This window comes from Tursiops truncatus, chromosome 4 (assembly GCF_011762595.2).
Source record: "Tursiops truncatus isolate mTurTru1 chromosome 4, mTurTru1.mat.Y, whole genome shotgun sequence".
In the NCBI taxonomy this organism is placed as follows: Eukaryota; Metazoa; Chordata; class Mammalia; order Artiodactyla; family Delphinidae; genus Tursiops; species Tursiops truncatus.
In genome coordinates this window covers 11687920-11712471 of record NC_047037.1, presented here as the reverse complement: position 1 = coordinate 11712471, position 24552 = coordinate 11687920, and the positions used below count along the sequence as shown (strand labels likewise).

General features: G+C 39.0%; 1 protein-coding gene across 1 annotated transcript in view; it reads right to left on the bottom strand.

The window, feature by feature from the left end:
* Positions 1-24552, bottom strand: part of COL6A6 (collagen type VI alpha 6 chain) — a 107411-nt gene that overhangs the window by 72834 nt on the left and 10025 nt on the right. Inside the window, exons 6-16 of the mRNA XM_019934137.2 lie at positions 22712-23281; positions 15103-15446; positions 14941-15019; positions 10025-10179; positions 7205-7297; positions 5733-5786; positions 3918-3989; positions 3805-3831; positions 3431-3475; positions 3287-3340; positions 2149-2211 (exon numbers count right to left, since the gene is read on the bottom strand). Of these exons, the coding sequence (XP_019789696.2) occupies positions 2149-2211; positions 3287-3340; positions 3431-3475; positions 3805-3831; positions 3918-3989; positions 5733-5786; positions 7205-7297; positions 10025-10179; positions 14941-15019; positions 15103-15446; positions 22712-23281 (1556 nt within the window). The remainder of the gene's footprint in view (positions 1-2148; positions 2212-3286; positions 3341-3430; positions 3476-3804; positions 3832-3917; positions 3990-5732; positions 5787-7204; positions 7298-10024; positions 10180-14940; positions 15020-15102; positions 15447-22711; positions 23282-24552) is intronic.

The window sequence follows — 24552 nt, the reverse complement described above, 5'->3', positions numbered from 1 at the left end:
TCAGGTCACCAGATTATTATCAGATGTCACTTAGTAAACAATGTTGTCTTCAAGTGAAAATTCTTCTGCTTTTTAAACAAAGTTATCTTCAATGTATACATAACATTTATATTTGTCAATATATTTTGTACCAAATTCTTTCTCTGATCAACCCACTGTATACTGGAGGAGGAGTCATTAAAGACAAAGTCCTGTGACATTCCCAGTTGCCTTTCATACTTATCAGCACTTGGTATTGTCAGTTTTATAAATTTTAGGCTTTCTAATGAGTGTGGTACACTGCTCTGGTACATTGATGGCGAGAGTGTAAATTAGTACAAAAATTTTGGAAAACTGTTTGGCTGTAAAGAAGCTGAACATAGGCGTACAAGTTATCATCCAGACGTTCTACTCTTAAAGTATAGACCCAACAGAAATGTGTACAAAAGACATGTACAAGACTGTTCATAGCAGCACTATTTATAAAAGCTATATCTGGGAACAACTCAAATATCTATCAATAGCATAATGGAGAAATAGATCACAATATATTCACACAATGGAATATTATACAGCAATGAGATTGAATAAACTACTGATATTCACAACATGGATTCATCTCACAAGCATATACTTGAGCAAAAGAAGCCAGAAACTGAAGAGTGTATTCTATATGATTCCACTGAAAAGTTCAATAGCAGGCAAAACTAATTTATGGTCCTGGGATAGTGATTACCTTAGGGAGGGCTGGTAGTGATTGGAGTAGACCTGAGAGGGTTTCTGGGATGCTCTACTGTTGTCTAATGTTCCATTTCTTTACCTGAGTGGTGAGTGCACAGGTGTATTTATATTCATCAAGCTATGCATTTATAATTTGTGTACTTTTCTGATGCATGTTACAGCTTAACAATAAGTTTGAGAGATTTAACAAATAGCATGGTGATTATAGACAGCAATACTGTATCATATACTTCAAAGCTGCTAAAAGACTAGATCTGCCCATATCCTCAAGTCCATTCTCTAGTAGGTCTGTGTCTTTATGGCAGGGTAAGATGTGACAAAGTGAGAGAGTGGCATGGACATATATACACTACCAAACATAAAATAGATAGCTAGCAGCCACATAGCACAGGGAGATCAGCTCGGTGCTTTGTGACCACCTAGAGGGGTGGGATAGGGAGGGTGGGAGGGAGGGAGACGCAAGAGGGAAGAGATATGGGAACATATGTATATGTATAACTGATTCACTTTGTTATAAAGCAGAAAATAACACCATTGTAAAGCAATTATACTCCAATAAAGATGTTAAAAAAAAAAAAAAGACTAGATCTGGCATGTTCTCACCAGAAAAAAGAAATGATAATTATATGACAAGCTAGAGGACTTAGCTAACACTATGGTGATAATCATAATATATAAATGTATCAAACCAACCCGTCATATACTTAAACTTACACAATGTTATAGGTATATAACATTGTACATGCAAATATATCTCAATTTCTAAAACTTTAATAAATGTTTTAAAAAATGCTAAATCCTAATTCATTGAGGTTTTGGAGACTGATGTGTGGGCATAGTGATCAAAGTCCTGTAGTACTGAGGTCTAATTGGACTCGGCATATCCCCTAGGTTGGCGTGGGTCCTGCTTCTTTTGGTGTAGGTCATGCCTACTCAACTGGGTTGCATCCCCATGACAGCAGGTGTTTGTGGGTCATAAGTTTTGCTTAATGTACTTTTAGTTGGCTTAGATTCAAGGAAATGAAGCTAATATTTTTAATTGAGAAAGACTCTTGGGGAATAGAAAAAAGAGATGGCTTTGTTTCTTTCATTCTGTCCATATTTCAAGATACCCAGAGGAAGATAATGGAATGGAGAATTCCTTCATAGCTCTGAAGCACAAGGACAGTTCTGAATATGTAGTCTCAAAAAATACATGTGCAAACAATGTGCAAGGTCTTCTCACTATCCATACTCATACTGTATATAAATAGGATCAGGCACAAGAGACCTACTTTTAAAATTCTAAACAGTTGTGCCCATGATGATTTCATTTCAGGACTGCTATTGTAGTACCTTCAAGTGGGCTCTCTTTCCCTATCAGAAGTGCTGATGGGAAACAAGCCCTGACGTGACGTTAGTTTGCAGCCCCCCAGTCCCAGCACTTACAGGGTCTCCACACAGGCCCTTTGCTCCATGGTCACCAGGAATCCCTCTCTCTCCTGGGATTCCCTAAAGTTAACACAAATCAGAAGAAGGACAAGATAAGAATTTTAAATAACATTAATAAAAACAAAGAACTTATCTTCTCCCTGATTTGAATTATTAAATATTTTCCTGCTAAAGTTACTTTGAAACTAGAAAGAGGAACAACTAATAGTTTCAGGCATCGTACAAATACTTTAAAAGTGACCTCAAGTATTTGCCACAGTGGTGAACACTCTGTTCCAGACACATTTGTTGTCTTGTTCAGTTTTTACAACTACTTTATGTGGCAGGTATTGTTTTTTATTTTTTCTTTTGATGAGGCAGCTGAGATTCAGAGAGATTATCCATTTTCCCCAAAGGGGTTGCATCAGCTAGAAAGTGGGTTCTTGACTCAGTTGTTCACACTCTCAAGACAGATAAAGTGGATGGTGGAAGTATGGCTGCTGCTGGAACTTGTTCCAGATGGGAAGGGATCACAGACACCTTCAGAGTGCTGCCGACCCCAAGGCTCTCACCAATACCCTGTGACTGTTCTTAGTATGGTAGCTTCTTTTCAAGATTACCCCCAGTTCTTCACTTTTCTCTGTATCTATTCCCTTTGCCATGAAACTCTACAGTGCCTTCCAACTGTGGTGGGGTAAGATTCCCTACCCCTGAGTTTGGCTGTGACTTGATCTGGCCAACAGAAAGAGATGCAAATGTCGCCATGAGAGCTCCAAGCCTAGGCCCCAAGAAGCCTTGAGAGAGCTTGTGTGTTTCTACTTGCTCCCTTGTTCTTCTGCCACAGCCATGAAAAGGTCATGGTCAACATGGCCAGGCAGCTCTCCAGTCCCAGAAGGAGGATAAGAGACAAGTGAAACAAAGCCCCCAGCCAACCTAGAGACACATGAGCGAAGGTCAGCCATGCTCAGCCTTGATCAGCTGAACTTCTCAGACACAAAATAAATAAATGTTTATTGTTGCATGTGATTGAGGTCTTGTGATCATTACAAAGCAATTTTGTGGCCCTAGCTGACTGATATACCTGGGGTAGCTGTTTTACTGTTAATCACACCTTTAATTCCCAGCACAGTTTTCACGTTGTCCCTTTATTGAATACCTGGGCTCCTTCATCTCCTTTTTCTCCTTTTGCTCCTGGAAGACCATTTTCACCCTAAAGACGGAGAAGAATAAACTCAAATTCCCATTTTCTTAGTGAGAAATAGCTCAGAACGGTTTTCATGGTACAAAGAGAAGGCTCTACCTGTTCTCCATTTAACCCATCAATTCCACTTTCCCCAACTTCTCCCTGAAAAGACAGATGCGATCAGAATAGAGTGCATTGCATTTATGTGGAAAGAAGCCAGACACCAAACAAAAAGTCTAACTTTGTGTTCCATATACAGGCTCTTTGCTAGGCTGGCCCTGGGTTCTATCAAAGATTACTGAGTCACAGAAACTCAACAAATAATATACATTGCCTGCAATAAAAGGCAAGAGTAAACAAAATGAAATGGTTAGCAATAAAAAAGGAAGGTCAACAGAAACTTCATTTGTTCAATCTACTGGTCAATCATCTCAAAAATAAAAACATTTCTAGATAACAGATGGGAAGATAAATGATATTTGGTACGATACCTCCTGTCCATTTAGTCCTCTGTTTCCCTGAAAATAGAAATGACAGTAGGGGTTAGCGTAGGAAGAAGAAATTAATGTTGGGAAGACTTCACAGTGTCTTACGTGACCCTTACCTTAGGACCTTTGGCACCATAGCATCCTTTAGTACCTTGCTCTCCCATTGGTCCGGTGGCTCCTCTTTCCCCCTGAGAAAGAGCACATATTCAGGTAAGCTTTTTCTATTGTCATCTGGAATCTGTCTTGGAGATTTGACAGTTTTTGTGTTGGAAAAAAATTTGCAACTACTCATGGTTTACAACCCAGAATTCATGCTTATAAAAACTGAGAATGCAAGTGAATCAGAGCCACTCTGATGACAGCTGTTTGTGTTGGATCCCACCTGGATACTTCCCAGGGTGGGGTAGTATCTAAATAAAACAGACATGCAAACAACTGGCTGCTAAAATGCATTCTCAAGGTTTCAGGAGATATTCCAGGAACAGATAATGAATAATTGGTGAGACATCAGAGCAGGATGCTCTAGGTATGGTCTAAGCAAGAGGCAGATTTTTAGACCAAATTCCATCTCCCTTCTCTCTTTCTCTCTTAAACCAAGAACTGCTCCTGCAATCCTTGTCTTGGTAACCCCACCAGTCTGTGCAGTCTTGTGAGCTGGAAACAAAGATGTCATCCTCAGCATCTCTCTCTCCAAGTCGTCACCAAGTTACGTCCACTCAACCTCCTTAACATATCTATTCATACTGCCCTAAACTAAGATTGGGACCTCTTTGTCTTGCACCTACTACTGCAAGACTTCTACCTGCAATCCTTACCTTATCATCCTCCGTGATGTTGCCTGATCATGCTTTCTAAACCCATACCCTAACCATTTTTAGTCCTGTGCTTAACATCATTGAATTATGCCCATCAATTGGAAGACACCTTCTAAGTCTTCCACAGGGTATTCAAGACACCCAGTACTCTGGGTCTTGCTTGCCATACAACCTCCTCTCATGGTCCTGGGTTCTGGCCATGTTGACCATATGTTATTCTGCAAATACGCAGTTCTCAGTTACACACACTTGATCACACTATTCTCCCTGTAGTAGAATGTTCTTCCCACAAACTTTGCCTAGAGAAAGTTCTATCTGTGATTCAGATGCCTGCCTAACCATCAACCCCTGTCTAGTCTTCCTCTCCCAAGCCCTAACTGTCACCAGGGCTGTTACCTGACTCTGTTAGGTATTTGCACGGCCACACTCTATCACATTGCACCGCTTTATACCTCTAGCAGAGTCCTTGTGTATAAGGACTGGAACTACTGTTGTCTCATTTGCCTTTCCACTACTCTGGAAATTACCTGAGATAGGAGCCATAGTTTTTCTTCTCTTTCTTTACTTTTATTTCTAGGGCCTGGCACTGTGCCTGGCACATGGTAAGGCATCTTAATATATATTTGTTAAATGAATGATGAGTGCATTTATGAGTGAGGTCTTTGATAAATAATGTGGTAAATTGTAAGATACTTAATATACACTTGTTAAATGCATGGATGGATGGAAGGAAGGAAGGAAGGAAAGAAGGAAAGATAGATGGATGAACAGATGCAAGAAAGGGTGAAGTCTTTGACAAGCAGTGTGGTGAGTTGGTTTACTCAAGCAAAATGGATCAGAAAGGGGGAAATGGCAGTGATTTGACTCCCTCAGTGAAAAAGATAACTTTTGCATTGAGTTTATTATACAATGTTGGTGGATAGTCAAAGAGGAGACAGTAGGTTAATAAAACACTTGTGACCACCAGAAGCCTGATGAAGATTAGGAAAGACCTCAGACTTTGCCTACGAATCCTTAGAACTTGACTTTTCTTGCTTCCTTCTGAATTGACACAAAGATTTCATATTATAGATATGTTCTTAGGAATAAATGGAGCTGGAAAAAACCTTGACTTACAGCAATGCCTTCCTCTCCCGGGTAGCCTTTACTGCCTTTAAAACCTGGGGGTCCCTGGAAATAAGGAAAGGAAGGATACATTAGCACTCCATAGACCAAAACCCAGAGGTAATCAAGCAAAATTCTTCAACTTTACAGTTTTACTTTATGTAGAATAGTATGATTTTGAAAAAAATGGTTCCCCCTCCATAACCTAAGCTGCATTTATACACATAAAAATAAATGGAATTTTGAGACAAGTATCCAGATAACTCACGGGTGTGTGTGTGTGTGTGTGTGTGAATCATAATATTTTCCATAACTCTCTCAGGTGTTATATATAGAGCTGGAGTTTTTTTTTCTAGACAAGCATTCAAATGAATACAGCTATAGTTGCTTCTGACAAACTAGAATTATCCTCTTTTCATTAAAAAGTTCTTTTTGAGGATTTATGCTACACATAAAATAGACCACACACATTTCTTTCCATTGTTTTTTTCTGAGACCTGTTTTAAAAAAATTCTACCATTCTTGGGACTTCCCTGTTGGTGCAATGGGTAAGATGGCGTGCTCCCAATGCAGGGGGACCCGGGTTTGATCCCTGGTCAGGGAACTAGATCCCACATGCATGTCGCAACTAAGAGTCCACATGCCACAGCTAAGGGGCCCACCTGCTGCAAATAAGACCCGGTGCAACCAAATAAATAAATAAATATTAAATAAATAAATAATTTTAAAATTCTGTCATTCTCTTTACATGAAATCAAAGCATTCAGGAAATAATTAGCTCAAAAACTTTCTTCAGAGAGACATCCATGGTGATTTGAAACTTATAGTGCTATCTATAAATTATTCAATAATCAAACACACATGTAAATAAGCAGTTTTGAAATTGTTAAACATACCCATAGTATTTTTATACATATTTGAACATTTCCTCAAGCCCAAAATCATATTTTTACATACACGAATCTATTGTTAGTTATTGTTTTTATGCTTGGCCTGTTTTACTTGGCAACATTTTGGTCTGGCTAGAGCTGAATGAAACATCTTAGTGTCTCTTGCTATGACAGGGTGATCTGATCTAGCTTTTCAGCAGACTGTACAACCTATTCCCTACTTTATTTAAATTCCTCTGCTTCCATTAAAAGTGGAAATTGAAATAACTCGTCAGTATTCAGGAGGTTTTCATTATTCAACATGAGAGATCACAGTTTATTTTTCTGCATCATGGTCATCACTGCCAGAACATGGGATAAGCAATGATCTCTGCAGTTTTTCTCTTGATACTTGCATAGAAAGGTTTTTTAAAGTATCCAATTTAGAAAGCCAAGAAAAAGCTATCTAATTTGACATATAAGAAGAGGAGTATGACATATAAGAAGAGGAGCTTCTACCTAGAAGCTAAAAACATCCCTTATTTCTACCTAAACTTGGGTCTGAAAAACATATTGTATTCAAATAAAGTAAGCCATGACTGTAACTAAAATCACCTTTTTCCCTGCTGGTCCAGGGTCTCCCACTGTGCCATCTCCTCCAATGCACTTGCAGAATAAACAGCAGCATGTCCTTTCTGCAACACTGACCTTGGGGAGGGTAGGAATACATTACATTTGGTGGCATCGCTTCCCAAAATCACACACCACACAAGCTCAGGGATGTGATTTGAGAAGCCTGTTCACCACTCAAGTGACAGTGCTCTGGAGAGGATGCAGGAGACATTCTTTACCTTCCATCTTTCCTTCTGTGATCTGCACCATACAAGGAATTCAGAATCAACTCAAAGACGTTTTGTGTTCTCAAAAAGGCATCAGTTTAGCCACGGCCAATTCATTGCACACTGATTTATTAATGAGATCTCCTGTGCCCACACCATCCCAGCACTGACCATTGTATTGTTAATTACCCTATATAATTCTGCCCCTAATATTTTGTTCAATAAAATGAATACATGCTGTTTTCTCCTTTTCCTGTTTTATGAAATCTTTGTATGCCGGAGGATATAGACAGTGTTCAATGTCACACTGCTTGGCGTGGAGTTCAATGATCAACACTTCCAGAACAGTTTGTGTGGGACAGGATTTCAAAGACACCAATTACATGTCCAACATTTCAGAAGCACTTGCTGTAGAGGGTGGGCACATGAAGAGATTTTATACTCTGGTCACATTTTATAGTCTGGCCAAAATAAAATGTTTTTTTGGCAAAAAAATTTGAGTGAATTTCATCCTGCACCTAGTTAGTCATCCCCTAAAAAATGTACATATTCCACTGCATTTTTACAATTAACCCACAAGATTTATTTTTACGAAAATTCTGCTTGCAATAAATACTATGCTTTGCCTTAGTGGGGTAGAATCAATCTTTGTGTTGAGAAGTTTCCTATCAAAATTCTAGTGTGATTAAAAAATGAAAATGTTTTGTTATAATCACTTAGCAACTTCCCCTCTTTAATTGTTTCTTATTATATAATGTTTCTTTTCTGACATTAGAAAACTCTCTGTTTTTTTCCCCTGAAAACCCAATAAAACTTGAAATGTGTGAAACCAAATAACAACAACAAAATGGATTCTGTGATTTCATGTTAGATGATATCAATTTTCTTTGCATCACTAAAATCCTACAGCATCAACTCTTTTACTATTAACATTAAAACTGGCTATTTCTAAAATTAAAATTTTCTTATACAGTGTTGCATTTATGTGATATCTAAAAAGTGATAGGCTTGTTTGAAGAATAACTTCCTCCCTCTATGGATTACCAATTTGAAATTACACATTTCAAAGAGCAGTAGACACAAAATTTTTTTTGTAAAGTAGACACCGTCTTCCCATGTAGAAAGGAATTACAACAAAAATTCCATATTCTCTAAGTAATTATTTTTATATAATTACTACACTGAACACACTGTCACATATCTATATACAAACTCTATAGGCAGAAAGTAGCAGGAGCTAGAACCTTATTGGAAAGTATCTTGATATGCTGATTACAGATTTTATAAATTATAAGCAAATTACAAATTATCAGCCATTCATTAAAGGTGAAAGTAGTGCTAGATATCTTGGTAATATTTCACCAATAGTTGAATTCTTGTATGTTTCTGAAAGAAATAGGATTGCGATGCATCTTATCTAGGTGTTAGGTTCTAAAAATAGATCATAAAGCAAAAATCTCTGTCGGTCAAGACAACCTTTAAAAAACTTTTCATTCTAAAGTACATCATAGGAGGTCTATCATCATATCACTAGTTTTTCTTCCAGATTGGATGAGATGCTCTTTTCTTAGTTGAACTCTCAATGGATTTGGCTCTCGTTCACAGGTCATGTTGCAGAGAAAACACACATCTTTTTTTTTTTTTAATTTTTATTGGAGTATAGTTGATTTACAATGTTGTGTTAGTTTCGGGTGTACAGCAAAGTGAATCAGTTATACATACACATATATCCATTCCTTTTAAGATTCTTTTCCCATAGAAAAGAATCTTCAGAGTAGCGTTCCCTGCGCTATACAGCAGGCTCTTATTAGGTATCTATTTTATATAGAAAACACACATCTTAAACAGAAGAATGATATTCAGTGTGGTGAGTCATGGCACTTAGGATCTGCAAGGGACGTGAAAACTGGCTGGCTGAGGGAGCAGCCGAGTCACCCCTACTGGTCAGACACTCTTGGGCACTTATGTTTATTGACTGTAATTTGGGCAGGATTGTAGGTGCTATTTAGTTTCTTCTTCTTCTTTTTTTTTTTTTTTTTTTTTTTGCCAAGCATATAAATTAAACATGCTTTCAGACATAGGAAACCAACTTATGGTTATCAAAGGGGAAAGTGGGGGGGGAAGGATAAATTATGAGTCTGAGATTAACATATACATACTATATATAAAATAGATAACCAACAAGGACCTACTGTATAGCACAGGGAACTATACTCAATACTTTGTAATAACCTATAAGGGAAAAGAATCTGAAAAGAATATATATATATATATATATATATATATATATATATATATATATATATATAAAACTGAATCACTTTGCTGTAACCTGAAATTAATACGACATTGTAAATAAACTATATTTCAATAAATAAATAAATAACAACAACAAAAAGAAACACACTTTGACATCTGTCTACTATATTACATTTCTTTCAAAACACCCTCTTATTTGGGCTTTGCACGAAATCAGAAAAGCCTGACTTCACTCCCAAATGAACAAAATTAGTTCAAATTCGTAAGCCTAAATATGAAGCCTATATACAAAACAAATAGAAAGTTTAAACTCACCAGCTTTTTCTGAATAACTTACCAGGTGCTTTGACAGTCGGCTCCCAAGATCCCTCATCTCAAGAGTGAGCTGTGTCCTGTACTCAAATCCTTTCCCAAATTCAATGTAGAGAAGGTCAGCCAGGTCACTGGAATTGGCGGCTCCATCCAGAGCAACTGTGATGAGGGCATTCAGGCCTAGCCAACACAGTTGACAATTCTCCAGGTGAGGGGACTTTGGTTACTTTAATCTTTTTGCATATGTATCTAAGTTGTTATTCCAGGAAACCAGTTGCAAGAGGAACACTCATTTTACTGTCCACTTCCCCCAACCACACACTGTAAAACTGTCAAGTGACAAGACCATCATCAGAGAACAAAAGGAATTCCATTTTTCAAAATAAACTAAATTGGAGAATAATTTATATAATAAATTATAACAGATCCTTGAGTTCTCTATGATATGAAGTAAGATAGTGAGTTTAAAAGAGTCCACAGAGAAAAGGGAACCCTCCTACACTGTTGGTTGGAATGTACATTGATGCAGCCACTATGGAAAACAGTATGGAGGTTCCTCAAAAAACTAAAAATAGAGATAACATATGATCCAACAATCCCACTCCTGGGTATATATCTGGAGAAAACTCTAATTCAAAAATATACATGCACCCCAATATTCATAGCAGCACTATTCACAATAGCCAAGACATGGAAGCATGGAAGTAAATGTCCATCAACAGATGAATGGATATAAAGAAGATGTGGTACATATATATATATATATATATATATATATATATATACACACACACAATGGAATATTATTCAGCCATAAAAAGAATGAAGTAATGCCATTTGCAGCAACATGGATGGATCTAGAGATTATCATACTAAGTGAAGTCAGAAAGAGAAAGACAAATACCATATGCTATCACTTATATGTGGAATCTAAAATATGATATAAATGAACTTATTTACAAAACAGAAACAGACTCGCAGACATAGAAAACAAATTTATGGTTACCAAAAGGGAAAGGGGGTGGGGGAGGGATAAATTAGGAGTTTGGGATTAACAGATTAAAAACTTCTATATATAAAATAGATAAACATCAAGGTCCTACTGTATAGCACAGGGAATTATATCCAATATCCTGTAATAAACCATGATGGAAAAGAATCTGAAAAAGAATATATCTATATATATCTAAATCACTTTGCTGTACACCAGAGACTAACACATTGTAAATCAACTATATTTCAATAATAATAAAATAATAATGAAGAGTCCATAGAGCATGGAAAAGCACAGAGGAATTCATATGTCAAGAAAGGGAGTGTTCTAAATTTTTGCCACTTGAAGGGGAGATCCTTGGAGCAGCAGCACTGCCTTCACCCGGAAGCTCATCAGAAGTGCAGAATCTCAGGCCCCACTCTAGACCCACAGAATCAGAATCTGTATTTTAATAAAATCCCCAGGTGATTCATATGCACATTAAAGTTTGAGAAGCACAGCTCTAAATGACAATCCAGTTGGAATTATAGGTACAAGAGACAGTAAAGGACCCCTTGTCAGGCAATCAGGAACAAATGTCATATAAGCAACCAGAGCTGTGGCTCATAGGCTTGGAAGTTTATAGAATACTTCAAATAAAACTTTTAGAGACTAACAAAAGGTTGACTTATTTTGCAAAGTAAGGACATTAAATGATGATAGTAATAAACTTGGCAATCATTAGGGTGGAGGTAACCATGGCAACAACTGTGCTCTCATTTATTAATAATTACTATGTGCCTGGAAGTTGCCTAAGTGCTTTACATGCATTATCTTATTTGTAAGATACAAGCACAACATTATAGGTAAGTGCGATTACAGCTCTATTTTACAAACAAGCAATGGTTTACCCCAGACAGCCTGACTCCAAAGCCTACACTCAGAGTGCATTTTAATAACAAAAATGTACGAAGGACATAATCATAAAGAGCAGTCCTAAAGTTGAATAAATTTAGTTTTATGAAAACATGACTATATTGGCATAACTTTTCTCATTTTATTAGGGATAGGTGAAGAATTCTTTGAATGGGACCTAAAAACCAATGGCTCAGAATAGATAAAGAATGTTCAAGGACTTGGCAGAGTTGAGTGCGTTCTTATATGATAGAATTATGACTCTGAGAGGAAGAGGAGAATGAAGAGAATACAGTTTCAGGGACAGAGTGGGACGCTCAAGTTCTAAGAGATGTAAACAGTGTGGTTGCTGAAGTGGAATAAAGGAAGAATCACCAAAGAGTAAGATGACCAACTTGTCCTGGTTGGCCCGAACTTTCCTGGTTTTAGTGCTGACAGTCTCTGACTTGTCTCAAGCAAACAAAGACAGCTTGTCACTCTTCCAAGAGTGAGAAGGATGGGGAGAAGGGCGATGAGGGCTGGGAGAGGCAATGAAGAATGCTGAGTTCATCAACTGGCGTTTAATGATGAAAAGAAGGCACGCCAGTGGGTCTATCTATAAGGGAAAAAGATCTCACATCTGATTTTTCTTATAAGTTCCAGGAAATGTAAAAGTTTAATAAGAGTTATGAGAACCATGGGATTGTTTATTTGCAGAAAATATGCATATAACTATAATTTGTAACTGCTTTTCTCAGGATGGAGGACTTGATCCTTTCAGACTCATCCAGTACATGAGTCATATGATCTTAAATAGTATCTTCAATTCCTAAAAAATGAATTAAGAAAGAAAAGATTTCAAAAATTGGAAGAATAAAGAATCACTGAGAAGATTCTAGAGTACTGGATTTTTTAAAATGAAGAAACTGATTCATACCCCAATCCACATGGATTAAAGTGATATCCATCATTGAGAATACTTTTCTCCTGGTCTCCTCTTGTTTCACGGTGATGGCACAGTTTACATGTATAGATTCTGGGCCTCAAGTTAGAGAGGATCTCCTGGGTTAACAGATCATAGGGCCCAGCATCAACTGAAATCGTCTATATTTAGATAAGGGAAGCCAGAGCCAGAGGTGCTCTTTGTTCCTATTGAGAGACATTCGACACTTTTCAAAGAACATTATGGCCCACACCCCTTTATCTTTCCCATTCAAAGATTGTAGCTAGTGTGAGTCCTCCAACTTTTGCCTCTTTTTCAAAGTTGTTTTGGCTATTTTGGCTCCTTTGCATTTCCACATACATTTTGAACCAGCTTTTCTAGATCAACAAATATCTTGCTATGATTTTGACTGCGATTTAACTGAATCTATAGATTTGTTTGGAGAAAATTGAAATTTAACCATATTGAGTCTTTATATCATTGTTTAGTAATTTCAGCAAACAAACAACTATATTTTGTTAAATGTATACCTCAGTATTTCACGTTGTGTGTACATTGTAAATGGCTTTTTAAATTTTGTTTTCCAGTTTTTCGTTAGCATTTGGAAATATAATTGATTTTTGAATATTGAAAAAAAGATTCTAAATTTCTGAGGATATTCAAAATCTAGCTTCTGAAGTTGAAACTCATTTACTAGTTTTTCCTTGGGAGTTGGAAGAAAGAAGATTGGTCTTAGAAATCTGGGTGTTCCGAGAGAAACTTCCTGGAGAAAACTCCGATGTTGTCTGTAAGAGAAACATCTTTCCCCCACAAAAGAAAAGCTGAAGTTGAGAAAACCCTACCCACCCACTCTAGGGTCCTGTTCTCAGTCTTCATTAACATCTCCACCTCAGATCAGGAAAAAAGCCAAGACTTGACAGAATAAAGGGAAGCAGATTTAGTAAATAAAATAAAAATTCTTACTCTTCAGTTGTGAATTCAGTGAATTCAGCAATTTTTTTAAGATGGAGGAAAGAGAACCAGACAGAAAAGACAAAATCTAATCAGCCTCTAATAGTTAACCTGGGAGACAGATGTCTTAGGCTAAATTCCCTAGAAGCAGAGCCTGAGATAGCAATTTGGACACACACAATTTATTGAGGAAGCACTCTCTGAAAGAAGGGGACAAAGGTAAGCAGGGTAGGACTGAGGAAGGATCTGAGCAAGACAGTGTTTCAGCTAACATCTAGCGTCAACCTGACCCCTTGGGAACTCTGGAGCATGAGTTACACTACAAAACTGGCGCCACTTTGAGGCAAAGGTCCAAGTGTCTGAACTCTACCTGCTGCCCAGGTGTGGGATGGGGAGTAACATTCCAGGTAAGGTGGCTCCCACTGGCAAAGGGCAGTTCCTCAGAGAAAGGGGAACCTGTGGGTAATGTGTTAGCAGCTGGAGGATGGGGGAACCTGTATGTAAAGGGGTCTGGGTGGAGTACCAATTACATCCACTTATAAGTATTTCTATTTTCAGTCAAACCGGAACATGTGAATGCATTTTTCTTCCACTGATCCATATTTTAGTATGAACTGACAATGAGTCAGAATAGGCATTGGTTTCTAAAGTCGAAAGCCTGGTGCCAGAACTTTACAAACTCATAAACACCATAGTTGGTCCATCTGTTATCTGAAGGAAGGAACTGATTATGAAATCCCGAAACATGAGTAAACTTGTCCAACACTGCTTGTAACTCTGGAAACTTTAAGGGTGTTAGAAGAAAATAATCCAACTCTCCCATTCCTTAGTCAAGGAGAAATATACATGGTTCACTTCTGCTGACACTAAAGACATAGCAATATTAGATAATGCGGGGCAAGGGAGACAGGAACATCCTCCAGGAAAGTTTAGGAAGAAGAAATAAGGTAATATGAGAGAAAGGATAGGACACCGTATTCAGCGCTGTTTCATATGGGGAGAGGAAAAAGTAGGTGCCAAAATGCTGTGAGAGCTCATTTGCTCTGCCAAGTGCATCCAGAGGGGAGAGGCTGGCAAATTCAGTGCTATTTGAGTGTCTGGAAATGTAAGAGTTAGAAATGAGTTTTGAGATTATAAAGTTCATCAACACTCCTTTCCCAGTCCTCCCCATGCTTGGTACCTTCTTTTCTAAGTTCATCAGATTTTTGTTCAAGTTTTTCAACATCATCATCCAATCCATCTGAAAATAAGAGAACCACCTAAGAAAGTATTCAAAAAAGAAAAATGAGTAAAAAGGAAGTCATTGCACCAAAGACCAATAAATAAAATAAAACCAAGTTACCTTTCCCCGAGCAGCTGATTTATTCTGAAATGCACCCCACAGAGAACTCAAGAGGTTTGCGTTGAGAAGAGATGGTCTTTTAACTGTTACATCCTTCAAGCTGTTCAGTATGCTTTCACTGTAGATCTCAAACTTGGGGGAATATTTTTCCATGGCATTGGTCACTTGAAAAGCCACACTAACCTGAGTCTCCGTGCCCACCTCACAGCTTACCCCACTGAGGGAACTGATGGCACGTAAGATGTCTTGAAGGTAAGTTTCCATCCAAGACTGACCTTCAAGCAACTTCTGCCCATTCTGCTGAGTTGAGATGTCAAATCCCACCACAATGTCCACAAAGCAATCTAGGATTCAAGGGAAAATCATATCTTATTAGACTAACAAATAGCTTTATTTGACTTGGATGTCATATCTGAATCACGGGACTTGGAATTCTTGTTTCTGTCCCAGTTATAAAGTTGGAAAAAATGAAAGAGCATGAGTGAATAATGGAAGAGGCTCAGAATCACTCTTTCACAAGCTGTTAAAGTGTTACTTTTTTAGCATCTATAAAATCTAGATGATTCTATAATGAAGTTCTGAAAGATTTCATTGTGTCCATTGAGAAAGCTATGTAGTCCCTTAAATAGCTGAAATATGTTGTGGAAATGTTAACAGTCTAAAATAGGAAATTCATATCATGCTATTTATAACTGAGGTCATTCAACAAATATTAAATTATAATTATAAGGGAAATATAAAAAACATTTGAATACAGAAAGTAATTTAGAAAAAATAAATCACAAAAGACTCCTAAAGGAATGATTTTGATGATTTATCTTTCTGAAAAGAATCTTTGATTCCTCTTTTTGTCTCCTAACATCCACTCAGAAAAGAAAAAGTAGAAAGAAAAATAGAGACTCTGTGAGACCCTTTGAGATCTTGCTTGGTTGGAGTTCTTCAAGTGAAGAAACTGGGTACCGAATTACCCATATTCAACCGTGTCAAAGATGGCTTTGTGCTCAGAGCTCAGCCACTCAGGAAGCCAAAGCCACTGCTATTTTGGAGTTTAAGAAATACTTAGAGAAGCATTGCGTTTAAAGTGCTTTGCTCTCATCCTTATTAACTCTAGAGACATTTAAGCACTGGAGAAACTACAAGGGCTTGAAATTTTAAGCTGACCCTCCTAACAGGAAGATAATGAGAAGGGTAAAATCCTATGACATATACACTCTTTTTTCAAGAACTTTTAGGTTGACTAGAAACTTCAACCTTTTCCAGCAAATTACACACACACACAGCTTGCTTGGTAAAATAAGGCATAGGGATGTTTAATTTTAATTTGCATTATTTAGAGAAGCAGTTTTTCAGATATTTGTTGTGTAGACAAACGCCCGCCTTCCAGACACACTGGTCAGTTGGGCATTTGCAAGTCTTTGAAACCAAAACAACAGTTTCAGTTCTTAAAACAAGGGACAGGAACTTGATTCACTTTTAATGATAAAAGAGTTGGGTGAGGGAGAAGAAACCTTATTTGATAATCAATTTTCACCATGACATTCAAGGTAAATCAAAGTCATCAAAACATCTGAAAGGTGAGTTTTCTTATTTTACTGTACTTAATTGGAAAATGTCTTCTCCGATACTCAGAAAGTGAGATAAAAAGAAAGGAACTAGTCAGAAGGAAGCACTCGAATATGTCCCTTCCAAACTTCCTCTTAAATCTATATCCTTTCATTTCTATTTTGAGATTGAAAGTTTCACTCTTGGATGAACATTGTTTTAATCCCTGAACAGAAAACCATTCATTCACCAAAACACTTTACTGCCTTCAAGGAAAACAGTCTCTTGTGAAAAAACAAACATTGGCAAATATGCCAAAATGTCATTGAGTGTTCCTGGGAACTGTCCCCTTTAAAAATAAAGCGTTTTAATTTTTTGTCTAGATTACTGAGATTATAAACTCTAGTAAACAAGTTCCTGGTGTTTGTTTAACTAATTCAAATTGACAAATGAGTCCATGATAATGTGACCGAAGGAACGGAATTTGGGGAACAAGTCCAGAGGTGGCAGTCATATGTCTACAATTACATACAATTAGAGAGAGTGGGCGATGCAAATCATGGAATGGCCTTGCAGACTCTGCAGGACATCTGCCCTCAACTCAAGAGGCCTTTGAAGAGGCAGGGATGATTTTGGAAGTGGGCTAGGAAAAAGGCTAAAAGTGGATTTCCAAAGAGAAATAATGAAGGATTGTAGTTATCAATAGGATAACAGGAGTGGGAATCAAAAGGGGGTAATAAATGCAAGGGAAATTAAGAAGGTAATCCATGGGACTGGCTACAGAGGGTGATAAACACAAGTAAACTAGTACTCTGAGAATTTGCCAAATAGCAGTGTGGAACCCTGGATTGGGGAGGCAGAGTTTAGTTTTAGTCCTGTACAGGTCACTTCCGTGTTACTACCAAATAATTTCTGCCAAATCTCTTAGCCTCTCCGGGCATTAATTTTCTTGTCTATAAAAATAAGAAGATTATATATTTCAAAATAAAAATACAAAAGAACAGGAAAAAAAAAAGGATTGAACTAGACAGTAATGGTCTCCTGCTAAACCCCAAAGCTGATTTTAATTATCTGACTTATAAAGAAAGTCCTTAATTGGAGTTAATGATGGCAGACTTTTAGTATTAAGAAATACTGTCAAACAAATGAACATATTTATGAAACAGACTCACAGACACAGAGAACAAACTTATGGTTACCAAAGGGGGAACGGGATGGGGGAGGGATAAATTGGATTAGCAGATACAAACTACTATATATAAAGTAGATAAACAACAAGGACCTACTGTACAGCACACGGAACTATATTTAATGTCCTGTAATAAACCATAATGGAAAAGAATATGAAAAAGAATATATATATATGTATGTATGACTGAATCACTTTGCTGTATAGCAGAAATTAACACAACATTGTAAAGCAACTATACTTCAATAAAATTTTTAAGAAAAGAAAGAAATACTGTCAAGATGGTAGGGTATATTTTTAAGATTAGAAGACAGATTTTTGAGATTATTTTCCCTTTTCTCAAAAGTTTTTGAGCAAAGGGCAAAGTCGGGCTGTTGACTGTTATTAACTGGGTTAAGAGAAAAATTTCTTTGGAGATTTGAAAGAAGGGGATATCTTAGATGAAAAAAAGAGAAAGAACGATCTAGCAAATATAGTTAGGTGAAGACCTAGTTTATATACCTCCCAGATTGCTTCTGCCCTCCCCCTCCCTCAGTCCCGGCCGCACACACACACAGGAGTTGGACATTTGTCCACTGGAGAGCCTTGGCAGCCGCCATCGCTGGGTCTCCCACACTATGGGGGATGGGCAGGCTTTGACACGGCCTCCATCATTCTCACTGCGGTAGTTCCTCAATGACTCTGGTGCCCACGTCCAACCCAGCTGAACTCACGGGATCTCTGGCCCCTTCCACTACTTCAGCCACAGATACAATGCACTGCTGGCCCCGTATCTGGTTTTCCAAAGGGCTGATAGCACGATGCAGTAGGATGGGAGAGTAAGTCTCCATGGGGTGAACTCTGACCAGTGAGAGGCAGTAGATAGGAAGGAACCGGCAGATAACCAGCCTTTATTCCCCCTGATAGGCTGGTCTGTGCAGTGGTTCTGAGGCTTCCCTGGGTGATGTTCTGCAGGACCAACGTACCAGTGATGCTTTCTCAAAAGCTGTAGCTAGCTTGGTGATGTACATCTTGTATGTACTTTTCTCTTTTCTGTATCACTTCCCTCCACTCACTCTTGCTTCCCTGGGACTGTACTCCCACTGGAGTATTAGCACATAAACTGTGCTTTAAGCTCTGCTTTCTAGAGAATGCTATTAAGACAGGAACATAAAGAGATTCTTGTCAAGAAAAGTTGGAAATGACCGTCTATTTTTTCCTTATATTTCCCACATTCCTTGAGCCAATTCCTGAGGGTGTGTCTACTTCATCTTCATCAGACTGGCCTTTTGCTGAATCTCCTTTTTGACTCATCTTCCATGATGATGAAAAAGATGAGAGGTACTCTCGATTCTTTTGCTACCCAGTCACGGCTCCACACCAGAAAAGGCAGCAAGTCCATACCCTGAAAACTGCCTGGGGTCTCCTTTGGGTGGTCAGAATAGGTAGACTCCAAAATAATCAGGAGAATAAGCATGAATGAAGATAAGAAAACAGACTTTGGAGTTGTTTAGGGGAATGTGATGCATGTTGAGGCATTAAATTGGAATATGGCTCTGAAATGTTGCTAAACTACTAAAGTTCCTGAACCAAGGAACTCTTGGTACATTGTCCTTCTGTGAACTAAACTACTGCATCACTCCATGTACCTGTGTTAATGAGATCACTTCAAGATACCCTCTGTAATACGCTGTGAGAGTTACCAAGACATGCTGAACATTTATACACACTTCCCATGCATTCCTCACGTGTCCTTATGAAACACAGAATAAGTAGAAATGCTTCTAATTCTCATTTTGCAGAAGGGGAAGCTGTGACTTAGAGAAGCTGGCCTGAGGTCTCATAGTTATTATGGCGGATCTCGCACTTGGGAATCAGATCCAGGCCTGTCTGGAGCTCCTACGCTGAACGACCTTATTTCACCACCTCCAGGGTGTCCAGTGATGCCAGATCATGCAGGTTACAAGTGTTAGATTGTGCTGTCAGAAGTGACAGCTTAGCAGTGAGTGGCTTCCTTAGGGAGCAGCAGCTTTTGAGCTATAAACCCATGATGTCTTGATAAGTTTCAGCTATTAATTGTTGAAGCACATCACTTATAATGTAAGCATCAGATAACCTAGACAGCGATTATATCAAGAGAACTGGCAGCTTATTTAACAACCCACAAATGGGTTGGAATCAGACAGACCTAGGTTTCAAAATTTGCTTACTTTGTTGCCTCCTGTATGATCTGGGTCAGGTTACCAATATTCCTTAGAGCCCCAGTTTCTCATTTATAAATGGGAATGAAACCAAACCACAGAGGGTTTGGGAGTTTAATGAGATAATGCATTTAAAACACTTTAAAATGCTTGACCCTACACAGATGCACAAGAAATACTGATTCTTCCCTCATATCTCCATGCAGCTGACCATCCTTTCCCATAAATTGAAGCCTAAGTACAATCAGAGAAACAGAGATGATGTAACTGCACAAATGTGAAAAGAAAGGCGAGTGACCTCTCCAAAGTGGTGCATATTTTAATAAGAAGCAAAGCTGGATGTTCAGGCTCTGAATCTGGTTTGCTCTGAGACACACCAAGCTACTGTCTGATTTCCTTGATTTGGGGGTTTATCATTTCAGAGGAGCTAGTATCCTCCGCTATGTTTGCACAGGCTTTTGAAGCTTTATCAGCTTTATCATTCTAGCCTCATTATTCCTCAGCCCAGGCTTGGCTACAAAGGCCTCATACATTCTTGTTTGCTACAGTAATCACTTCAAGTTTACCTTTATAGGGTACTTTCCTTATTTGTTTATTTATTTATTTATTTATTTATTTATTTATACATTCATGACTGCTGTTTTGACTTTCCACATGGTCTTCTTTCATCCTCTCTAGGACAGACTAGATGGTTCTGGGATCATTTTCTGCCTAATAATTGGAAATGGGTATTTCATGTGAAAAAGGAAAGTCATGTGGAAGGTTTGGCTGAGGTCACCAGGCACATTCCAAAGTATGGGGGGAAAGTAGAGTGGGATTTACAAAGGTGATAATTCCTGACCAATGACAGGACTCTTAACCTTTGGCTCACACACTGGGTCTTATAAAAGGTTTGAGCTTGGAGTTTAGAGGAGCACTTTTGGAGACGATGGTTGGTGTGCCATGAGGTCTCTCCCCGCAAGCACACACACACACAAGGAGAGGAGGTAACGTCCTCTTTAAGTCAAGAGAGAGGAGATTTGAGAGGTGACTTGGCGATGACACAGCCTAGAAATTCTAAAGAATGAGACAGGATGGCACGCTGCTCTCTGCAAAGGAGAGGCACCCACACCAGGGGGCTGGAACTTCCAGTATTTACTGGGGAAATTGACATGTAATTGTTTCCCATGGAGGTGATACGGCTGCATGTAAGAAAGAGCTCTGTTGGGCTCCTCTGATCTCCCATCCAAGAAGGCCACCTGGAGGGGCAAAGAGCTGGCAGCAGATAAAGCTGGAGGCATCACTAGATGCCCGGTGGCTGAGAAAGGCATAAAGGAACATCTGGAATTGAGAGATGCTCACCATCCTCAGGGGAGCTATGGTGGAGAGACAGTGATGCTCTGACAAATGTGCTTTGGTAGGGGTGGAGGGGGTGGGGGCAGGAGGGGAAGTCTTTGAAACATTCATGAATGGGCCCAGCTTTAGACATGGGCTACTGAGAAAACGAAGTCCTGAAAAATGCCATCAAGTAGGAACTTTCCTGAATCTCTTTGGCTCCTCTCCCTTCCCCAGCCCATTCTGGAGAGGCCAGAAACCATGGTCAGTAAGAAGAGGGCAGGGCCTGGGAGAAGGAGGCAGAAGTGGGAGGTTGGGAACAATGGATAGAATGCCAACCGTGTGCAGTCACTTCTGTCATGGTGAGTGGCCTGTGGCAGGGAAAGCACAGTAACCTTCTCGCAGTAACCTTCACGTGAAGTTTGAATAGTTCCACGGGGATGGACATATTCATCACCAAGAAGAGGTTCACTTATTTCCTGAAAGTGACTGAGGGCAAGGGAAGAGCTGACCCCCATGAATAAACTGAATGGGTCAATGGTAGACAAAAGTGAAGTGACTTTATAATGGCATCCCAGGTGTCATGTTTATTCAAAGTAACGTTACATATGCATTTTCTCATTTCATCTTCACAGTGACCTTCTGAACTAGGTGTTCTGTCATTCACATTTTACAGAGGAGAAAATTTTAAACTTAGAAAAGTTAAGCCACTTGTCCAAGAAAAAATAGCCATGGAGTGGGGATTTGCAGCCCAGTTAACTGTCCATTTCCAGAGCTGCCTCTTAGCAACCCTGTAGCCTTCCTCTCCCAAGTGGAAATCCAGGGTTAGTTATAATCCACAGGTAGTTATACAGAATCACAGCTAACCCAGTCAGAACTTTTAGAAAAATAGAAAAAGCTATTTATCCTTGAAGACCTTTCTTTCAATCTATTGGAAAAATGTCAAAATGTGCTAATTTTTAAGAAGATATTTACCAACTTCTGCAGTGAAGTTTCATAACAAAGCTCTAAACCTCTACAGATGTTGCCTCCCTACCTGTGGCAGCACTTGGCAGCCCCGTTGCCAGGCAACCCAAGTCTGTCAAATAGTTCATTTCTTTGGGACACATTCCTCAGCCTCTGAAACCAACCAGAGTGTAAACAACGGCCTTCTCCTCACACCTTCTGAAGCTGAGGCATTCCCCTTCACAGAGGGGGCATGTACTCCCAGGAGAAGGGGAGAGAAAAGGACAGAGTCTCTCCAATATCCTGTTTCTTAATCCACAAGTCACAAAAAATACTTGATAACTGTGAAAAGCTTAATTTGAAATCCGGAGGCACAAAGCTACGTTTTCCCACCAGCCCCAGGGAAGGAACAAACACGAAGGACACTTTCAATACTCACTGCTCTCAGCCCCCGAGGTACAGATGTTGCGAACGATCCTCTTCTTGACCTTTTTCAGTTCGTCAAAGTTGTGAACTGTCAGTTTTTTATCGGCAGTCCCGGTGATCTGAACGAGCTGCTGGTCATCCACATCCCCGATGCCCACGGAGTAAATGTTGATCCCTCTGTGTCTCAGCTCTTCCGCGGCCTGAGCCACTTCGTCTTGGGACTGGCCATCTGTGAGGACCAGCAGCACCTGTGGGGTACCTGTGTTGATCCGGCTGCCCATGTCCGGCTGGAAGTAGTGCCCTACCTGCCGGAGAGCAGAGCCAATGTGCGTGTATCCAAAGATCTGCTGGATGTTTTCAATCTGAAAGGAGATCTCCTTTTTGCCGATGAAAGTTCCCAGTGGAAACTCCGGCCGGTAGGTGTGGCTGAACTGGGCAGCTCCTATACGCACTCTGTTGACACTGACATCGAAGTCTTGAACGACAGATGCCAAGAATTTCTTCATCTTTTTGAAGTCATCTGGATGAATGCTATTCGAACCATCCATGAGGAACACGAGGTCTACTTTTTCAATTTCACAATCTACAAAGTACACAGCAACAAAATCAGATTTTTATTCTTTCTCTAACCCAGCAGAAGTCAAATGTTTCCAGCTACAGAGAAATGCTATTTCTGAAGCTGGTTTCTTAGCTTAAGCCACCCTGTGGTCCCATTAACTGGAGAGGAAACAAAAACAAACAATTGGGCATAAAGGCAGCATGCGGCATATACAATTCCCACGTCCTTTTAGGCTTCTCTTGGCTTTTCTGTTTGGTCTCACACCGAGATGTCAAAGAAATGGGTGTGGTGCCACAGAAATATTGTTCTCACCTGCAATCTAGCTTTAACTCTTCCAGAAAGCTCAGTGACAGTAGCAGCATAGCAAGAAAAAACACACCTCCATTTAGGGATGCAAACAAGAGACAGATGGTCTGTATTATTGGCTTGGCCTTGCTGGCCAGTTGAGCCAATAAGTGCTTTTCTAGTTTCTTAGGGCAAATTGAGCTTTGAGAATCATGACTTCCAGCCTATATCTAGTCAGTTTGTTTCTTAATCAGCCCATTTTCTGGTGTATACAGGCAAAAATGTCTACTTGAGAAAAATGTTTTTGAACAACGCACTATGGCTTAGAGATGCTTCCCTTGTCTTAACACAGCAAATTAACAAAAAGAATGTGAAAGGCCGTTGCCAGTGAATGAGTTATGCTTGGCACGAGCTCATGTGTGTTCCTTAGCCTTCTGGAAAGCATTATCATTTCCTTGAATTCCCCAGAGAGCTCACCATTGAACTAACTTTATTAATTCTCATTTTAACCTCAGAAAATGTTAAAGGTGTCTGAGATTCCTGTAGCCGAGATAAGCAAGGAAGAGATAAAATATAGGGTAAACAGATCCTTCGGGAATTGTTTAGTTCATTAAATTCCTTTGTTTCAGTGCCCAAGGGAAAACTTCCAGTATAAACGTTCAATTTCAACTTCTACAATGGACTTGAAAGGGGCAGATTGATTTTTAGACATTGGCCAACAGAAAGTAAGAGATTCTTTCTGGTTTTCAGTGAGATCCAGATGGATTTTTTTAGTTTTGTGAAAGAAAAAGACAGTACCTGCATTCTCAGGAGGCAAGGCATATGAAAAACAGGAAAGTTAAATAAGTTTTAAAAGGAACTGCACCAAGATTTTGAAATCCTTGATTAATATTAATTCATCTAATTAAAAATACTTGGTATTTTTGGTAAAACACATCCTAATAGAAATACTAAGGAATTTTAATAAACCACAATCTCCCTTTGAAACAAAAGTGTAAAGTGGCAGCTGA